Genomic DNA, 20,368 nt, shown 5'->3' on the forward strand with positions numbered 1-20,368 from the left:
CAGCCCCCCCGTAGCCCCACGGCGTACCTGCCAGCTGGGGACAGGGGTCCTGTGCACTTGACAGCTTCTCCGGCGGCACTGGGCTCTGCGTGTGGGCACCTCAACCCATCTGGGTCAATGCAAGCAGTCATTTCACCGGGATGTGCCGTGCAGTTGCCTAAACTTCTGTGTTTAGGGCCACGCTGGGGTGTCTGGGACAGCCGCGTGGGTTTGGCACGTGTAACGCGCTGCGGAGACCTTCCTTCTGGAGTGGCAGATGGAGGGCAAGCGGGAGACCACGGGCTGTGTCGAATAGCACCAGATGCCCGTGCTGAGGCTGCAGGATCACACCCTGCTCTGTGCTCAGACCCCTGCCTTCACGGTATGGTTTCAGCTGCTTTGTGGTACATTTGCGTCACTCTCCAGTCTCCGTTGACTCCATCTCTGTCGACTGCGACGGGAGCTTAGAAACCCAGCCCACATCTCCTGTGTCCTAATCTTGAACTGGATCTCATCCTTGCTTCCAGGAATAGCCAGAAACTGCGAGTATGGCCTCGTAAGAAAGTGGATGTCAGGGGTACAGTAGAGACAGAGAGGAAGAGGGGTCCTTCCCTAACCTGGAAGGAGGTAGCCCTGCTGCGGTGTCTGATACCACCAGTGATGGGCACAGCTTTAACACCGAGGTTTGCTGTCTCAGCACTGCCCCACCACCCGAGGTAGCAGAGCCAGCACGCTCAGTGCAGCATGGCGCTGAGATGCCACAAGCACCAGCAGCATAGCCACCTACAATGCTGGTAGTTAATCCTGCCCTGAGCAGGAGTTATTAATTCCAATATATCACCACACTCATCTGGATATGCCATTTCCAGCTCCACAATCAGCACAGTTGGAGCTACTTGCACACGCCCGAACCAGTCGGAGACGTATTTATGCACAGGGCAATCCAAGCACATTGTCCTGCATCACCTCCCCACCTCTCCCATGAATCCTCACAGCCACTCTGAACAGACTGTTGTCATTTAAGAAGATGGAAACTCAGGGGAATCCAACACAGAAGCCAGGCATAAATTAAAGATGCTTTGAGCTATTATTACTGCAAGTGGTTTGAGTGCCTCCAGACACAAGCTCTTTCTCACATGAGAGCCTTCAGTTTATGACACTGGAAGAGCAAACTGCTTCGGTGGCACTGACGCTGTAGACAAATATTTGTTTCTGTGATATGCAAGGTGAAGGATGTCCTAGGAAAAATACCTTTGTTTCAGCACCAGTCTCTAATGCTTCTCGTTAATGACAGCCAGACTGCAGAGGCTGCACCAGCGGAGTTTTTATCAAAACCTGTTTTGCATGAGAAGTCATTATTCACACGAACTAATTTTAGCAGCCTGAAATTTCCTGTTATTCCAGTTGCAATATTTCTCAATTTGAAACAGCCTCTCTGTTGAGCTCGGCTTTCTACTTATCACAAGGTAGTTTTGATAATGTGTTCAGCTTGAAAATATAGAGCATAAGAAGAGCAAGAGACTTCACTGTCTGGGTCACATGAGGGGTTACAAAAGCTTGGGGAGATAAAATACTGATCGCATGCATACCTGATATAGAGAAGAGTAAGTTAATTTATGCAAAAAATAGGAAATCATGTTCCAAAGCTGGAAAAGGACCTGGGGCCACAGAATGCTCTGCCTCAGCCCCTGGTTATTCATAGTCAACACCTCCTGTCTCTTCTGGACTAGGCTGAACACATTTTGCCCTGAATTTTCTTCTGATTCTGTTCACTGGTAGGACAAGAGAATTACTGGTTTGTTATTGCTATTTATAAACAACGAGTATCTGGAGATAGATCTTGGATCATACTTTCACAATTTGCTGCTGAGTTGCTTTTGATTTTGAAGTAGATGTGCATGAATCATTGATGATGTTTGTATGGAAGGGTTACGCAGGGACGGTACAAAGTATATTATGCCAGAAGAAGTTTCTACCATCATCCTGGAGTCATACATTGGGAAAAGCTGGTCAGTTATCTCACCTGCTCAGCATCACACACAAGGCTAAGCAAGAAAGTGAGGAATAACTTACTTGTTCAGTACTGGCAGGAGAATTAGTGGTGGAAAAATGTACATGGGCATGTTGGATTGTTCAGGATAACTCAGTTAAAAACTGGGAGGACAACCCTGAATGATTGCTCCTCATTGCTTGCTTCTTGATTTATTTTTTATTCCCCATGCTAATATGTCCTTGTCCACAGTTTCATGAGGGCACCAGTGGCAGCCAGTATGAGGGTCCGTTCCCAAAATAAGATGTAATACATGCATTTATCCGTATAAATAGCACTTGGACAACTTCCCATACGTCTCAGGTCTTTGAGCACTTACCAAACTCTTTGCTCTAATCTCACTATAAAATTGTTTGTAAAACTAACCCCAGTGCCTCTTGTGTTACAGGCTGTACACTCGCTATGCAAATGGGTTATTTAGCCTTTAATATCACCCCCGATATGTAATGAGAGCTTGCAGGGGTTTGTTTTCTCTGCCTGGTGAGGAGAAGATGTTCCCGGTATTCCTCTTGTGCTCTCCTGATGGCTTCTAGAAATGACTTCTGGCAATATCTTTCTTTTGTACATCCACCTGTGTTTTTCTCATCTGCATCCCATTCTTTTCAAGGCAAGACTGGGAATAGGAGGTTAAGGGAATATCTGTTGCTGATGTGATAAGGTTGCTAAATAATTCTGAAAAGCTTTTATTTGGTGAAACTGCAAGAAAAGGATGACAACTAATAGCTGCCTGAAGCTCCCCCAGGACAGTGCAGGATTTTTTCACATTGAAAACAGAGGGGTTATTTTTATATTTCTGCATATCTAAAGAAAAGCAGCAGAACCTCTGATAGTGAGGTCAATTTTTTCACACAGAAATGTCCCAGCAGATGGAAATGAAGTCGGTGGGATTTTGATTTTGTAAGAATTAAATAAAAACTTATTATGGACTTTGGAAGGTGGCCCAGTTGCTGGAAGTCCAGCAAGATTTCCTCCAGCCATAAACTGCATGATAGCCTAATTTACTGGGGCTTTCCCATCCCTTACTGCAAAGCCAGTAACGTTAAAACATGAAAGTAAGTAACATTAAAACTTCTATGTCTTCCTAAACTCTGATTTTAAGGGAAAGGACAGCAAGACTGCCTATATTTTGGCTCCCGACCCCTCCCCGTGCCAGGATGCCCTGGTGTTCCCCTCCCACATGCCACCTCCTCTCTCCTAAGGAGCGTGCTCCCTTCTCACATGCTTTCTGGTGTAGGTCCTCAATGTTTTGCCTCCTGGAGGAGCATCCTTGGGTCCCCCAACGCAGGAGGTTCATCCCCATCCCTGGCCGAGCCAGGACCAGCCCTTGCCCTGCACTCAGCCCGCTTTTAGGCGGGGGGCTGATTTGGAGGGATGTCCCTGCCCGTAACCTGTAATAGTGACTAGCACTTCTCAAGCTCTCACTAGCAAGGGAAAAGCTGTGCCAAAAGAGGCTGTTTTCTGCCCTGTGCCCAGCTCCCAGCAGTCCCGGTATCCTCCTGCATGACGTTGGCTCTGCTCCCAGCCCTCCCAGCATCAGCCCTCGCAGCACCCACCCCTGCGATGGGCTGCAGTGACCTCCCAGACACAGCAGTAGATACCCCAGACCCGTGTAAATACCGAAGCCGTGCAGAGGAGCAGGGGAAGAGCTGGATGTGTGTAGGAAAGGGATTGAAAGGCTCTGGAGAGGCTGGGGCTCTTGCTGGGGTTGATGTCTCTCTGCTCCCCCCCTTTGCAGGGTTATAGCCCTCCAGCTCCATGCTGCTCAGCAGTTTGCTCTTACCTTTTTGCCACGAGCGTGTATAAATCACAGCAGCCCTAACTTGTGCTCTTGTACCTTTGCCAAGGTAATTAGTACAGCGCACATTTTAAGAGAGTTATTTCTCTCTCTGGAGCAGCCTGCCAGCACCTCAGCATGCACAGCACTGTCTGCTTGCCCTAAAATGTTTTATCAGAGCAGTTTGGTTTTGTTTAAGGAAAGTGCTGAGGAAGGCAAGAAATTAATGAAGGGCTGTCAGGCTTCTTATATGGAATGTGTTCCCCAGGGAAGAGGGACAGAGCAATGGCTCCAAGTGCCTTTGGAGGAGCAGTTTTCCTCCAGCCTGGACATCTCCACCCCAGTGGCCATCCTAACAGTTGCAGTGCTGGTGCTGTCAACTCCAGCCTTTCCAAACCCCTCAGTAAAGCGCCCAAAATCTTGAGGATTCTGACAAAAGAGGAGAAGGGTGAAAATCAGTTTGTGTGCATACCCCCACAAGACTGTGGGACGTAAGCGCTGATATTTTTTACGTTAAAACAAGTTATATAAATATTCTTCATAGATATGGGTAAAGCTGGATCCTGGCTGTGGATCCAGTTTCTGAATTCGGTTACCAGATGTTTTTCCTCCATCATCCAGGTGCATAGTGGCTTTGAGGGGGTTGCTTGAATGCACCATTTTTAATGACCCTTCTCATACACCACTTCCACCACTGGGTTTCACGTAGGAGTTGATGCATTGAGCCCCATACACAAGCACGTGCCTGTTAAGTATGCAGTCCTGCTCTGAACGTAAATGCTTGTCTGGCATGAGGTTATCTTACTTGGTTTTGATAATGGCAGTCATCCAGTGGGACACAAATGAGGACTGGCTCACGTGCTTTGCAAGATAAAGAGAGAGATTTCTGCTTCAGTTGAGCCACAGTGGATTCATTATAATGCTGCAAATTTCAGTAGAGTTCTTCCAGGTCAATATGGATCTGACGCAGATCAACATCTCACTCAGCATTTTAATTATTTATCAAGCACACTGGCTCTTCAGAGCTAACAAAACATTGCTCCTTTCACCCTCAAGTGTTGAGTTGGTTCAAATAACCTTCAGGGCAGCCGGCTGGCTTGGGGTTATAAATAACTTGAGTATTTCATTTCTTACAGTCGTCGTCCCCCCCGCACCTTGCTCTGTTGTTGCTACAGTGTAGTGTTTCAGCTAGATCTTTCGTCTGTTTAAAATGGCTGGCTGTCTCCAATTAAATGCTTTATTGAGGTTGATTGACTAAGAAAACTGTAGGATCATTCCAGTATCAGCAAAGTATGTGAAAGAATAATTTACACCATAGACTAGAGATAAGAGGAAAAAATTGGGACATCTCTATACAGACACGATAGAGACAGGAAGGGCTGTTTAACTGTGAGCAGGATGGATTTCCTAAAACCTTGGACCAGCCTCAGAGGTAAATCTGACACTCTGCACCACTGGTATTAAAGCCTGAAGAAGGGCTATCTTTGCCAGCATGTCTGCGCAGAGGGACAAACTACTGCATGCAGCACCAGCTGGACATGAGGGATCTCTGACACACGAATTTTGTCGCTGCATTTGCTTAATGCGGTGCCAGATGTGGTCTCTCCCATGCCCAGCATCTGCAGGGCTGGAGGAGCCCAGCCTCAGCAGAATGACTATCCTGCTGTCTGCAGCACTGGGAAGGTGCAGCCTGAGTGTTTTAGCTCAAACTAGGCAAATAACATTCAATGATGTCCTGCTTGTCCTGGGGCTAGGTTTTCTGAGAAGTCTGATTATAAATACTGAAAACCAGGACAAAACTGTTGTTAGCCTTAGGCAAGGTAGGCAATTTGATGTGGGCAGCAAAATTACTTGCAGAAGGGAGAGAGGGAGAGGTTCTCTGCGTGTCTCCGTAATAGCGGCAGGTCCATGTGCAGCCCGTGCAGGCTTTGCTGCAGAGGTAGAGTGACTCCCAGACATCGTCCTCGTTGCGCCTGGGGATGCAGAGCCTGCAGATGCATCCTGCCCTCTGCCTGATAGCTCTGTGGGGCTCCTTGTCCTGCTTTGCACCAGCTCTTCCTCCCTGTCGCGCTGGAGAAGAGGTCCGTGCAAGTGGCCGGTGGCTCCCAGTTGTACAACAAACCTTCCTATACAGCCACGGTCTCTTGCACAATGTGGAGACCACAGGTTGTGCTCAAAGCCCGTCCTGATGCCGTGCAGGTGGCTGGGTAGGTGTCGTCACCTCTTGTGTGTCCCCGGTTCCCGAGGCTCTGCTGTGTGTGCATGTCTGCAAGAGCCACTGCACTGCTTCTCCGCCAGCCGGGAGAGAATAAAACCAGTATAAGTAAATGGCTTGTGTAAGGTATTGGGTGAGAACAGTCCAGAAGAACAACCAGAGCAGTGAAGCCGGTATGGAGAAGAATCCTGGATGGGGAATGGTTGTGCTGAGGGATGAGGTGGACTGGTGCTCTGTGGATGTGGGGTATAGCTCATAAAAGCTCCTCTTACCACATGTGTAGGAGAGGCTAGAAGAGCTCATGGCTGTATAACAAAACTATTCCTCTGGCTAAACAGCCAAAAGCATGCAGAAGGAGGCCAGGATATCTGCATGAGTCAGCGTAGGATCAACAGCACCACGTTTCCATGTAGAATTCCTCTTTGTCTGGGACGGTGCCAATCTTCAGAAGCAGGTTTACACATCCCTGAACAAACTTCTGTCATGGTAGGGCTTTTCTGCTTGAAAACTTACTGGGGAAAGTCTTAAACAAGAGTCTCTCCTTCTTCTCCCTCCCTCTTTCTCAACTTCTTGGCAGAGGCAGGTCCGAGGCTCACATCTCTCTTTTCTTGTTCTCCATTAGGCTCTGTGGGTATCCCCCTTTCTATGATGAAAACGACTCCAAACTCTTTGAGCAGATCCTTAAGGCGGAGTATGAGTTTGACTCTCCATATTGGGATGACATCTCCGAGTCTGGTAAGAAAGATGTATGCATGCCTGTTGCAGATATCCTCCTCTGGGCATGAGAATGTACCCTGCATCATGTGCAGATCTCTTTTTAACTGAAAACCAGTGGGAACATGCATTTCTTTCAGCTCAAATAGTTGTGGGAGTTTATTTCTGCGGGAGAGCAAGTACCATTTTGTCCAGCCACACGCAAAGCACTAAAACGTAGCTGGAACAGAAGACGAAGATAGCAGAAGACTATCCCAAGAAGACAAAGCAGTTTAATTTCTCCATGATATCCAAATAAAAAGCAGATGGTTTATGTGTTATTAATAATAAGGTGGCAAACCAGTTTGGCTCTGTTACTGACACTGCACTGCAGGTCTGAAGCAAGTCTGCAGTGTATACAGCAAAGAACCCAAGAACCATTAATTAATGGCTTCCAAATGATGCAGGTGAGCAGATTCAGAAACTGGGAGTACTGTCCGTGTGGTCAGATGCAGATAGCTGCCCATATGCTCACCCAGTTTCCACCCAGTGCAGAAGACATTTAACCCATAGTGCCTGCCTGTCCCTGCTCTAATCAATGCCTAAAGGCGTCTGGCTCCAGCACGGCTCATGGTCTGCCAGCATCAGTGTCTATAGGTGACAGCAGGGGCATGTTCAGCACCCTGCATGTACCACTGACGTGCTGTGTGGTCCCCAAGAGGTCACACAAGCTCAGTGTTTGCTCCGTCCAACCTGGGGGAATGTCTGCCATTTCATGCAGGAGAAGAAATGAATCCTAGGAATATTTTATCATACAAAAATATCCCGAGAAATGCAGTTTTGCGATTCATTAGTACTACTGATTAAAGCAGGGGAAATATAAAAATAAGTGTTTTATTTTAAAGATGATTATATATCCTGTTATCTCTGCATAGAACAACATTTCACGCTGCTTACATCTGTGGTCCAGATATCATTGTGATGGATTGCTTAAAAATATATGTGATGAGAAATTTTTTTAAGCCCATAAGCATTTTTGGAGAAAATATGAAGGTCTGCTGGCAGGCCCCTTTGCATTTTGGGGGAAGGTCCATGACCTAAATCAGCACAAAGATTTTCCTGCCATATTTGGCTTTGCTGTGGCTCCTTCACCTACTGTCTCCTGAAACTACTGGATGCATGCCATGCTGCGATCTCCCTTCGTTCCATTATGGTGTCGATTAAAAACACACTACCTCATGCTCAAGGGAGTCCATTTTCCTCGTTAACTTGTTTTTAAATACGCAACGTATCCTCACAGCTGCCCACGTGTGTGATTGCTTGGAGTGAGCAATGAGAAGCTCCTCTTCCTGTGGCATCTGACCTCCTCCTTGCCTTTCCCACCCAGTTTACCAGCATCTCCAACAGATGTGGCCATGTTCAGACCACTAAGATGGTCAGAGGCACTTAACTGACCAGGGAGCCAGGAGCTGGCAGGCTTGTACTCTGCTGACTCTGAACTATCCATCCCACTCCTAAATATACCTGCAGGAGTAGATGCCTTGAGCTTTTATCTGCCATACTAAATAGTTTAGATTTGGTCCTAAGTCACTTTGGTTATATCTATACTAATAAATGACAAATGACCCAGGGCCATTTTCTCATGCTGTGGCCAGATGGCACTTGGTAGCCTCATCAATGGTGTTGGCTGATCATCCGGCAGCAGAACCGGGCGTCAATGCTACTGCTTTAAATTAGTCTCTCTTTTTTTTTACAGCTAAAGACTTCATTCGGAATTTGATGGAGAAGGACCCTAATAAAAGATACACCTGTGAGCAAGCAGCACGGCACCCTTGGTAAGCAACAGCCACTGCTGTGTGAAACCCTCAGGACAAAGAGCATCGTTTTACATTCATGGGTGGGAGTGGTTTTTCTGTCATGTAGTATACTAACCTCTACTAAATAACTGTGCTTTTATTCTTACAACCCCTGCCTTTGTCCTCCAAATTTTCCTGGAAAACCATGATGGACTTTAATCTCATGCACCAACCTGTTGAGTATCTGTGTAAGGGTTCAGTGAAACACTGAATTATGTATGTTGACTGTGGTGCAGCAGTGGGATATGCCAAAATGATTGAACCCAGAAATCGTATTTTGGGGCAAAGTGTCAAATTCTGCTGGTGTGCAGAAAGCTGGGTATCAACTCGCTCATGAGGTCCTTGGCAAAGTAATATCAGAGCACTTAAGAGCATCCCATGAAGTAGGAAGTCCTCATCTGTGCTTCACAGATGATAGTCCACCTCCTGCTTGCAGTAAGGAGCTGGTTTCACATGCTGTTTATCCTCTCTTGTTGAATGGAGGAGATAGGAAAACTTCGAGAGGGATAAAGCCAAGTCTGAATTGGCTATAGCAATGCTATCTCTCTGCAGTGACTACAGAAAAGTACCTGGTCTGGCTGTATTTGTAATTTAGACCTCTGTTAAGTGCTTTAAATTAGATGATGCCTTTGCACATGGATGACTTCACCAACGTTACCCAAGGGTTATGTAGCTGAAACAAGAGTGGCTCATGTACTTTTGACCAACCCTGAGTGACTGAGCATCACCCCACACTACTAGCTGCACCCGCAAATGGGCTCTGGATGCAAGTCTTTTAGGGCAGGGATCATTGTATATGAAGCGAGCTATTACTTTGGTTATTATAATAGCTGCAACAAAAAGGAGTCAATGGCATGACATTTTCACCCCAGGTGTGCATTAGGCTGTGTTTTTATGCTCTCACAATTACCACAAATACCATTTCCTTTTGCAGTTTCTGGAGCACTGGCTGGATAAGAGCGTTAGGCTGTGCCTTTGCGAGGGAACTGAAAGTTTTCCTTAGTGTCCATAGCCCCTCAGAAAAGCAGCGGGGCCAGTGTCATAACTAGCTCTAAAGCTTGATGCACCACAAAACTGTCCTGGTGATGCAGTTTGAGCGCAGGGATCAGCCTCAAGTGGTTGAGTATAAAACTCACGGTAAGAAAAGCATGGGCATAGAAGTTGTCAGTGAGTTTTAATGTAGCACTGCTTTCTGTTGGGATTTGGAGACATTCGTTCGGAGGATGGAGTCTGCATCCCCCTGAGACTGGGGAGCTTTATCAGCGGGGCTCTGGTCATCTCTGCTTCCTCAGCAGACGTGGGTTTTGGACACACTCCTCAACCTTTCCAGCTATGAAGGGACAGAACTTGGTACCCAGCTTAAAATCATATTACATTTCAAAGCAGAGTAAAACTTGATGGCTGTAGCTCTAGAACAAATACTTAAGTTTGGTTTCAAGGGCTTTATGCTTCTCTCTCTGACACTCACTGGTTTATCTCATCTCATCTCATTGCTGCTTTCAGTCCTGGGACTAGATGGAAGGTAAATCCTTTCAAAGATTTTTACCATTCTGGCTTGCTGACAAATTACCTCCATCATTAATTAACGATTTGGCACTCGTGAAGACATTCAGTAAATTATGACTACACAAGTGGTAGAAATACAGTGAAACGGCACTGATTTCTTCATGGTGGGAATGATGTACCAATGTCTGAGTGCAGATTGTCTCTGTGATTACAAATTAGGCTGAAGATAAGATTGAGGCTCAGCCTTTACAATTAAAAAGTTTTAGGAAAGGCTTGGGATGCAGCAGGCAATGTAAATCATTGAGAAAAGCAAGGTTCTTGCTTTTCATCCCCCGTGCCAATGACAATGAGAAACACTTTACAGATGGTTTTTAGCTGCATCAGTGGCTGGCATCAATACAAGTGAGAGATGAGGAGAAGTCAAGACCTGGGCCTGCCCTTTTTCCAAGGTCCCCTCAACAACTGCATTGTCTGTGTGACAAAAAGGAAATCTGGGAAACGAAATCCAACTTTCGTGAGAAGAAAAAAAACCCCAACATTTCTAAGTGATACTGACCTGAGCCTCAGGAAATTAAACAAGTTACAAAAGTCAATATTAGAAATACAGAATAAACAACGGGAATGCAACTCCCAGCAGAGAATGAGGTGACCATTTGTATAACTCAGAGGCAGATTTTCCAAAGCCTTACATCCAAGATACACAAAACGAAAGCATCCAGCTCTTGGCCCCACTACATCTGTGTTGGTTGCTGGAGTGCAACAAAGAAACGTGGCACTTGTAACACATACAGCTTCTGGGCCCTCCTGAAGGAATAAAATGATAAAAAGTTTTTCATTCCCTTTTTTTTTTTTCTTTTCTTTCTTTTGCATGTCATGGCCAGGGGCCAACGGAAACTCGCAGGCTGCTCCATAATTTTTGATATTTTCTGCGGAATCCAATCTTCCCTTTAAAAACAACCCCCCAAAAAGCGCTTTCCCCCATTTCTGTGGCAGGAGTCTTCTCCTGCCAGGCTGACTTTGCAAGGCAGTGGTTCATTCGCAGGGCTACCTCCCAGCCACGTAAAGCACGGCGCAGGGTCAGCCTTTGAAATGTCAGACATGCAAATGGCACTGCAGTAGGGAGGCTTAAAATATTCACCGTGTTTCCACCCCACATCCCAAATCCACCTCCCTTCAACACAGAGACAGTATGTGCCAGTGGATTACAGAAGGACAATCGTACAGTGAAAGCAAACATGGAGGTTTCCAAAGATAGGGCTTCAGATCTGCCTCTGTCCTCCCCGGTGTGGTCTTGAGCAAAACTTGATGTCTCATTCCCTCTTGCTCTGAAAAGCTTCCTGTAACATAAATGTTGCAGTTATAGATCTCTCCGGAGAGCGGTGCAGTGATTTTTTGGAGGGTTTGGATCCTGTAGTGATAAATGCCTTTTTGGATAATCAAGGCTATTCACCCAGATATTATCTGTTATTTCAGGGTTAGTGATAGGATCTCCTTTTGGCAAGCCATTTCTCAAGAAGCATTTTCCACCCAGATAGCTTACGCCAGGAAATAATGAGGTTTTTACTGCTTCTTTTCTCATTCTAGCCATTATATCTGTTGCAATGGCATCCTCCCCTCCCCTTTGTAGGAGGGGAGGGCCTTTTCAGTGGAGGAGGAGGAGAGCTCTGTGCTTTCTCTCAATGGTCAGCTGTGTCCTTCTCTCAGCGTGGGCGTATTTAAGTTTCCAACAAGTCCAGGCTTAAGTTCCTCTCGCGCATGCTTGCACTCGGTGTTGCAGCAGTCAGAGATAAGCATGGGCATGTTCAGCCAACAGAGAGAGGGTACCACATCTTTTATAATGGGGCATCCCATACCACCTTTTCACATGAGCAGGTATTTCTCAGCATACATCCCCATTAGCAACATCACCTTCCATAGCGCCTATATAGCATTGTCTTCTCTGCGCATAATCAAGAGTAATGAGGAACGTAAGACTACTCGCTCAGTGGGAAGAGATGGTCAGAGCAGACTTCAAGTGGTCCCATAAATGATACACTCTTGCAGAGTGCTTACACTTCAGGTAGCCCTTAATGGCATCTCATAAAAGGTATATTTTTGTCTGCACAACTGGTTCTGTAGAGCAATGTCACTGGAGAAGCATCTTTGAACCCTAGAGTTCGCATGAAGTGAAATCCTGATTCCACTGCGGTTAATGGGAGTTTTGCCACTGACTTCAGTGAGAGTTGGGGTTTGTCTCCTTGTCTCACCGGTACCCAAGTCACTGGTGCTGTGCAAATGGTAGATAATTAATATATACGATGAAGTGACTCCACGTAGTGACATTTTCCAGCATTCCAGTTTTCTTCCTCCTGTGAAATCTGCCCCTGCAGTATCAGATCTTTGGGATCAGCCACAAATTGGGAAGATATGTATCAAATCATGGGTACTTAACACATACGTTATAATCTGATTGTGATAAAAATAGTTAACTGTGCATGAGATGGCTACCTGGCCATGAGATTTTTTTGTTTCAATGTATAACATTTGTGAAGAACTAACTGATTCCAAAATATACCTCTTATTTTAGTTACCGTGTTTTTATTAAAAACTTCTAAACAAGGCTTGCAAGAACTGGATCTTGCAAGATATTATATTTGTGCCTTTAAGGTTAATCATCTCTCTGAATTTCGGGAAACTGCTCTAGAATAGCCAGCTATTCACATGATCAAATGTTTGTACAGGATCAGACCCTAAAAAAAGTAAATACTTCTTCCCAATGGCCCACTTTTCTGTGCTGTATCTGCTCCCCACATGCCTGCATTTACGTGATGTTTTGCTATTTATAATCAAATGGCCTTGGCAGGGGGACGGTATGTTAAACTCAGAGTTGGCAGAAAAGGAGGCTAATAATTGCAGTGAAGTATGGTAGCTGAAACAGTACAATATGTAAAACTTGTTGGTATAATAATTACACCCCAGCCTGTACAATCTGTCCATTTATACAGATTTCTCCTGCTTAATATACAGCCGACTTATGCTTTCCATTGGAAAGGTTATTTGTTTTATAGCTTATCTTTCACTGAGGTTTGCGCTGTTTATGGTGTGTTGCAAAGGTGCAATGTTCTGCTTAGTTGTTCCACTGTGACTTTTCGAAAAGGACGTGGAAAATGAAAGTAACAAGAGTGGGATAATTTTGCTGCAGCTTGATACATTTTAATGTTTCCCTAGCTCATATTAATGACAGCAATTAAGTTTATTAAATATATTGCCACGTCAGAACCCACATCCTGTTTAGGGCAGTCGCTCACGCTGCAGCGATTAAGGGTGAGCAGCAGAAACTTAAGGACCTGTTTTTTCTGGCTATAGGATCACACTGCACCCCCCGTCAGCTCAAGCTGGGTCCTGCAGCCCCAAATTCAGCCCCCAGGCTCAGGTCAGAGGGAAAGAAAACAGTCCTCAGAAGGCGAGGAAAAGGTCCAACAGTTAAGAAGCTAGTACGGGAATTGGAAGGTGTGCCGTGAATATTTTTGCTCTGTCACGCGTTACCCAGGTGACCTTAAATGGGATTTAGAGCTGTGTGCTGAAGCTGGTTATGGCATCGAAGGCAACTTGGGACATCTAAATTAGAGAGTGATGTATGTATCGCCTCCATGTATAGACTGTATAGGGGAGAAGGAGGCAATAGCACCTAAATTAGACACCTGTGTCTGTGGGTACGAGTGTGGCCCTCACCTTTCCCCACTGTTTGTGTAGAGGGAGAGCGGATACTTGGGACGTGCCGACGTCCATTCCCGCCTACGCCGAAGAATCGCGAAGCTTTGGCAAGGATTGAGCCTCTGCAAATTGTGACCATGACCCTGAGTGTTTATTATGTGCCAGAGAGCACAAGCCAGATAATAATTTCCACCCAGGGAACGGACATGGTTTACAAAGAGCTCAGTTCTCAGACAATGTTGTTTGAAGTGTGAAAAGAGCTCCCTGAAGGGAACTGCTGATGTTTACAACATTAAATCAAACTCTTATCTAGTTCATCCCTGCACTCTATTTATTTTGGAGCATCACTGATACAGTGTGTGCATGTGTATATTTATATGCATGCTTGTGTGTGTATATACGTGTGTGTGTATGTATAGAAGAGTTATGATCCTTCAGTATTATCCATTACAGCTAACTCCATGTTTCCTGTCATCATACTCCAGAGTATTTCCAAGCACTGTTTGGCCAGCACAGCGTTTGAGTTGGCTGCCTTCAGTATGAAGATTCAGAAAATAAGGGTAGATGAAAGACTCTGCCTGCCGTCGTGGGCAGGAAGGATGCGAGAGACATATGCTTGCAGTATGCTAACAAAGAACCATTCACAAGGAAATTTACTGGGTTTGTCTTTGTTGGAGGTTCCTCTCAAAGCTTAGAAGTGGTATGGCCAGATAAATTGCTGTGATAGCTTTGAACCCAGATAGAGATCTAAAATAAATTAGATACTATGAAATAATATGTGGTCATTAGATTAGGTTCCTCTCATGTGCAGGGCTAGATTTGTTATGGTTATTCATGAGAAATACCCTTCTTCACTTCAGTGGAAGTATTTGTGATGGAGAGTTGTCAGATTGTGGCCCTTGCTATCCAATTCTGTGTGTTGAGATGCTTACATATTTACAAGTGCATGTAAGACCACCTTCAACACAAAGTTCCCAAACCATTGTTAGGATGTAGCTGCTTTCAGGTGTTGCAAAACGGTGATCCTGAGAGAAAAGCCAGGTTCCAGTTAGCCTAATCAGTCCTTGTTTGGTTCTGGGTGATGCTCAGCATGATAACAGATCATGCGTTATTCTGATTTGTTTAATTTTGGTTTTGTATACGTGTGTGGTAGGTAGAAGTAATACCTTTTACTGGGCCAACTGGTATAGTTGGTAAAAACAAGCTTCAGTGCTGACACAGTTAACTTCAAAGTTAACTGCAAAGCCAAGAACTGGTGCTCAAGGTTTGACTAGATATGCATCAGTTTGATCATCTCTGAAACAGAAGATGGCTGTTTCTCAGGGAAAATGGAGCTGATTCCTATAGGAGAAGCATATGTTGTGCAGGGGAGGGAAGAAGGAAGGCGCTAAGGTATTTTTGTCCTAAAAGGAAAAGCAAGATGGTTTATAGCCTGTGGACTTGGTGAGTGAGAGAAAGGTGGAAGGGTGATTATAGTGTGCTCTAAACCCAGTAACTCTATTAAATTTCATGCATTATCTTCTCATCATGGGAACTAAAGTTCATGATTAAATACATTCAGTATAGATGTGATGATGCTTATCACCTCGGGGTAGGTTTGTGTGCCCAAAAGCTTATCTCATTTTTCAAACTCTACCAGCTGATCATATAAAAGATATGACTTCTACCTGCTCACCTCCACCGCTCTTGCCTGTGTCCTTAAACCACCACATCTCCAGCAAAACACCAACAGCAAATGGATGTTAACATTTCTTTTGTTTTCCTAGAAGTAAAACGATACTATAAACACTCTAACGCCGTGAGTATTTTATAAAAGTTTCGAGATCCTCCAAGTGCAAAATACAGTATAAAAGCACAGTCCTCATGTTACAGCATTGCAGCGTTAACAGGATAGCTCTTCAGAGACAGCTTGGAGAACGACCCCACACTCGGCTTTGGCAGCCGGGCTTGCGTTTTTAGCCACGCTGTTCGGCATACCAGCACGTGTTTGAACGGATCCTGCTACGCTAAATTAGCCCCAGCACTGCTGTTACTTTGCTCTGATTAAAAACTAGCATCTGCAAGGTGTTAATGCTCCTGAAGAGACCTTAGATGTAGGATGGTACCCACCGCTGTAGCTTCTGAGCTTCACAGGATGTCTGTCCATCCCCTTGTGAAGTAAACAAGTACTATTCTGCCTATTTGGGAAACACCCAAATACCAAAACTTTTTTCTGGAATTATGAGTATTGCATAGTGAACCTAGAGTTAGTGGTGGTAGAAGACAATTTGTGAACCATTGGAACCAGCAGTTTCTTATTGAAACCACCAGCATTTCAGAAAATGATCCCTAAACTCAAAAAATTATATTGCCTGTATTTGAGCTACACGCCCAATGAAAAGTTTCATATAGCAAAAATGCATTTGCAAGTCCTTGTGGAGACTGGCAGGAAAGATCTTCTGGAAGAGCTGGCAAGGGTATCGTACCCCAAGAACTTGTCCTGTCCATGTTTCCAGAATAAAATTTGACAAATGGGAAACATGATCTGTGCTTATACAGCTTGTTAACAAACTTGTTCGTAAAGCAAAATGCTTCATTAGATTTGGAGGAAAAATGTTCTTTGCAAATTTTCTCTTCGCAGCTTGGTCTTTTTGATCAGTTACTGAATGGATACTTTGGCTTGTAGCTGTCCACATATTAAGTGTTGGGCTTAGTTTTCTTCTGCAGATCTGTAGTAGGACGGTCAGAGCTCCCAGCTGGTGTTTGCTGAGGACACCTACCTTCACCGAGGAGGTGTTCTTGGACACAGCAGAGTGCTCATGACGTTTTGGAGTAACTCTGACTAGCAGTTTGCATTCCCACCGGGAAACTCTGCTAGGGCCCGTCTGCCCCAAAAGGCTGACCGGTGTGCGAGGAGAGTGGACGCAAATCTGCACGCACTTGTGCACCTGAGCTAGCGAGCTGTGCGGGGCAGGCAAGACGGCTAGAGTCTTCTCAGGCTTCTGGTCAGCTCGTCATAGAAGTGGCCTGGAGACAGTCGGGGACACGCTGTGTCGTCTCATTTGGGTCATGTTAGGTGTGGCTGTGGTAAAGCTGTAGGAGCTGCTTCCCATGAGGATTTCATGCTAGAGAAATACAGAAAGTGCACTGTTCTGGTGGGTGCAAGGCCAGCTGGGCTTTGTATCCATCGGGGAGTATATACTGCAGGGGTTCCATCAGGGTCTGTGCTGGGCCTGGCAATATTGCCTGTGAGGATCAGAGGATGGAACAGTGAACATGATGCTTTACCTAGATACTGCCTCACCAAGCTTTTAGCCGCCTGGCCCCAGTGAGAAATCCAGACCAACTTGCCTCCCTGTCAGTGGGAGAGGTGATCAGAAGAAATCGTCTTCAGAGGAAGATCTGGAGATCTTCCAGTCCTCAGTCGAACACCTTCCCTTCTCCATCATCAGCATAGGGACCCAAGAGAGGATGCCAGGTGCCATTTGGGAGCCACGCTTTGCTCATGGTACCAGTTCTTCTGTCTACTTGAGATAGAGGTTATGTGGCGGTGGTGGTCAGAGAAGTGCCCTTCCCAGTTGGAGGTAGGCTACCCTGAATGGGAAGCCTGCCCACAACCCTACTCTTGAATAATTCAATATGGATTAGCTCAGTTGCAACAGGATGGGATTGGTGGCTCTCCACTCTTGGGAGATGGGGGGTTAGTCCCTCACCTTCCTCCCAAGAGTAAGTAGTTCATCTCATCTCTCGGACATCCTGGGTGAGTGTTGCCAGCAGGAAGGAGGGGAGCAATTTGGAGAAGACGGGTCCCAGAGAGCTCTTCTTAGATGTGCCATTGACACAAAGGTAGAAGAAGCTGCATGTCCTTTGAAGAACAGGGTCGCAGTTTGGAATGATCTGGGCAAAATGAAAGGAATGTCTCCAATTCATGGCACACACAAATGGAAACAGAAGGCTGGGGTATGTAAGCAGAGTTTCATCTTTTAAGAGACACAAAGCAATGCTGCCATTCTGCTGCCTTAGTTGGAAAACAGCGAACAGTTCGGGTACTGCCCTCTCAGGAAAACGTGGACTAGTTGGAGAAAGTCCAGAGAAGCTCACTAGATCAGAGGATTAGAAAATATGAGTTATGAAGAAACAGTGAAGGAATCAGTTTGTTTAGTCTAGAGAAGAGAAGACGGAGAGAAGGCATGATAACACTCTTCAAATATGTGAAAGAATGCTTCAAAGACAAAGGGAATAAACTATTTTCCATGCCTTCTGGGAGATAGTGGGGCTCTGGAATAGGTTGCCTGAGGAGTCTCCATCTTTTGGAGATCTTTAAGGACTGGTTAGCGAAATATCTGTCAAAATAATTTTGACAGAGCTGGGGCAGGGGAGAAGGACTAGATGACCACTGAGTCCCCCAGACCCTTGGATTATTTTATTGGAGGTCCCCAGACTGAGAGGCTCTGTGCCTGATAGATTATTCAATTTATTATAATTTTCTGTTGCTAATGGACATTGGTTTTCTACACTGTGGCTAAAAAATTGATTTCTGAAAACATCACATACAACGTAGGAAGCAGTCTTTGCTTCCTGGCATCACCTACATCAGATAGCACTAATTACCCCAGCACATGGCCCAGCATCAGTTCACTATGGTGCCTACTCTTCCAACAGAGCTCATGCCTTGAGGAGTTAAAGGAATCAATAAAATTCCTTTGAAATAATTGTGTTTAGCGGATATTTTAATGTGGTTTTATCTGTTAAAGAAACTGCACAAGATCAGTCAAGTTTTTAGGTTGAGCGCTGTTCAGCTTAATCTATTTGTGCAGCCCGTGCTGCTTTAGTGAGTGTCCATGTATCTGCTTTACTGTAAATCTACATTAATCATGATGAATGGCTATGTACGTTGCAGGGTGGCAGGAAAATCTCTAGTGCAAACAGAAGTCAGACAGGTTGGAGTGGCTCTGGAAGCTGCTGCATGGCTGAGGCTAAAAGTAGTCTCAGCCTGTTGATGTTAAATCTTTAGATGTAAAGAAAAAAAAAGGTACAATGTTTTCATCTAGGGCTGTAATGGTGACAGAAAGCAGCCGCGCACCAACAAAATAAGGTCGTACTTCTTTGTAGCTGCCAGACTTACAAGCCTTATCTACGCTTGCTTTTATTGCCCCAGATTTTCCACCACTGCTGCCAGCAGAGACAGCGGTGGGAAGTTTGAGCCCTCGTGTGAATGAAATCGTCGTCACTACAGGAGCAATCGCACCTTGGACCAGCCTTCTCTGTTGAGGAGAAGAAGAAAGATTGTTCAAGGAGAGCAAAAGATCTCTTACAGTTTGTCTTGTCTGTCCGTTTCAGGATCGCTGGTGATACAGCACTCAACAAAAACATCCACGAGTCTGTCAGCGCTCAGATCCGGAAGAACTTTGCAAAAAGCAAATGGAGAGTAAGTGACCTGTCCTCAGGGATGACACTTGGACACATAACTCTGCTAACGCGGCAGCCGTACGGCCACCCTTCCAGTGTCTTAGTGCTTTTGTGGCCCAGAATTTTGGTCAAAATAGTTGGTCCAGGCTTAGGTTACATGGCCCTGCAGGGCCTTTTATAGAGGATGCTACTAGCCAGGTATATAAACGTAATGAGTGCGAGAGGTGGGGCTGGAGCTGCTCATAGCTAAAGCACCCATGGTTATAAGTGGAGTCTTGGTCAGCACCGCGGGGGGACATGAAGCAGTCCTTGTAGGCTGCTGCATCCCAGCTGAGTGCTAGAAGGAACGACGGCGAGCAGGACCAGGGCAGAAATGCGTACGGTTTGATATTGCTGTTTCTAGCTTAGAAACTAGAAGTTGGGAAAAGTTTGAAAGATGGTGGACTCATTCACTTCTGACAACTCTGAGCCGCCAGAAGAGGAGCAGAAGTAACCCTTCCGCCTCCGTTTTTTTTTTATTCTTTCTTTCTTTCTTGTTTTTTCCGCTCCAGCAAGCGTTTAACGCCACAGCGGTCGTGCGACACATGAGACGGTTACACCTCGGCAGCAGCCTGGACAGTGCGAGCGCCAGCGTGTCGAGCACCCTCAGCCTCGCCGCGCCGCTTCCCGACGCAGCCACACGGAAAGATTGTGAGTAGCTGACATCCCGGGAAAGCTCCCGCCGTGGCAGCTGAGCAAATTTGCGGGATCCCCATTTTCTCCTTGACCTCCCCAGGCCGCAGTCCTTGCTGCCAGTAGGTTCGGCTTTGTGCAAGCAGGTGTTTAAAATAAGGACTGAAAAGGGACCGAGGCCTTCGTTTTTAGCTGGCCAAAAAAATAACGATTTAATTGGAAAAGTTTATGCACTGAAAAAAATGAGGTTTTAGCTCAATGCATTTCTGAGAGAAAAACACTGTTTCATGTGGAGAAAAAGGGCTTTCGCTTGGGAAAAAGATCCAGACACCCACAGCAAAAAAGTTTTGTATTTGCTTGAAAACTGAAAAAGTTTACTCAAACTGTTTATGTTTGAGTTTCCAGTATTATGATAAGACATTTTTCTATAAAAATTGGCTTACTTTCCATTTCCATTTTCCTTGGAGGAGACTGATCCTGCCAGTCTGACCCAGCTTCCCTCTTCCTGGGCCAAATTAAGCTCCTATACGAAGAGGCTCATT

General features: G+C 45.5%; 1 protein-coding gene across 2 annotated transcripts in view; it reads left to right on the plus strand.

Annotated features, from left to right (window-relative positions):
• Positions 1 to 20,368, plus strand: part of CAMK1D (calcium/calmodulin dependent protein kinase ID) — a 232,221-nt gene that overhangs the window by 200,684 nt on the left and 11,169 nt on the right. For both annotated transcript variants that reach the window (XM_030014815.2, XM_030014817.2), the window contains 4 exons: positions 6,641 to 6,753; positions 8,468 to 8,546; positions 19,086 to 19,173; positions 19,706 to 19,844. In XM_030014815.2, the coding sequence (XP_029870675.1) occupies positions 6,641 to 6,753; positions 8,468 to 8,546; positions 19,086 to 19,173; positions 19,706 to 19,844 (419 nt within the window). The remainder of the gene's footprint in view (positions 1 to 6,640; positions 6,754 to 8,467; positions 8,547 to 19,085; positions 19,174 to 19,705; positions 19,845 to 20,368) is intronic.

Source organism: Aquila chrysaetos, chromosome 5 (assembly GCF_900496995.4).
Source record: "Aquila chrysaetos chrysaetos chromosome 5, bAquChr1.4, whole genome shotgun sequence".
Taxonomy (NCBI): domain Eukaryota; kingdom Metazoa; phylum Chordata; class Aves; order Accipitriformes; family Accipitridae; genus Aquila; species Aquila chrysaetos.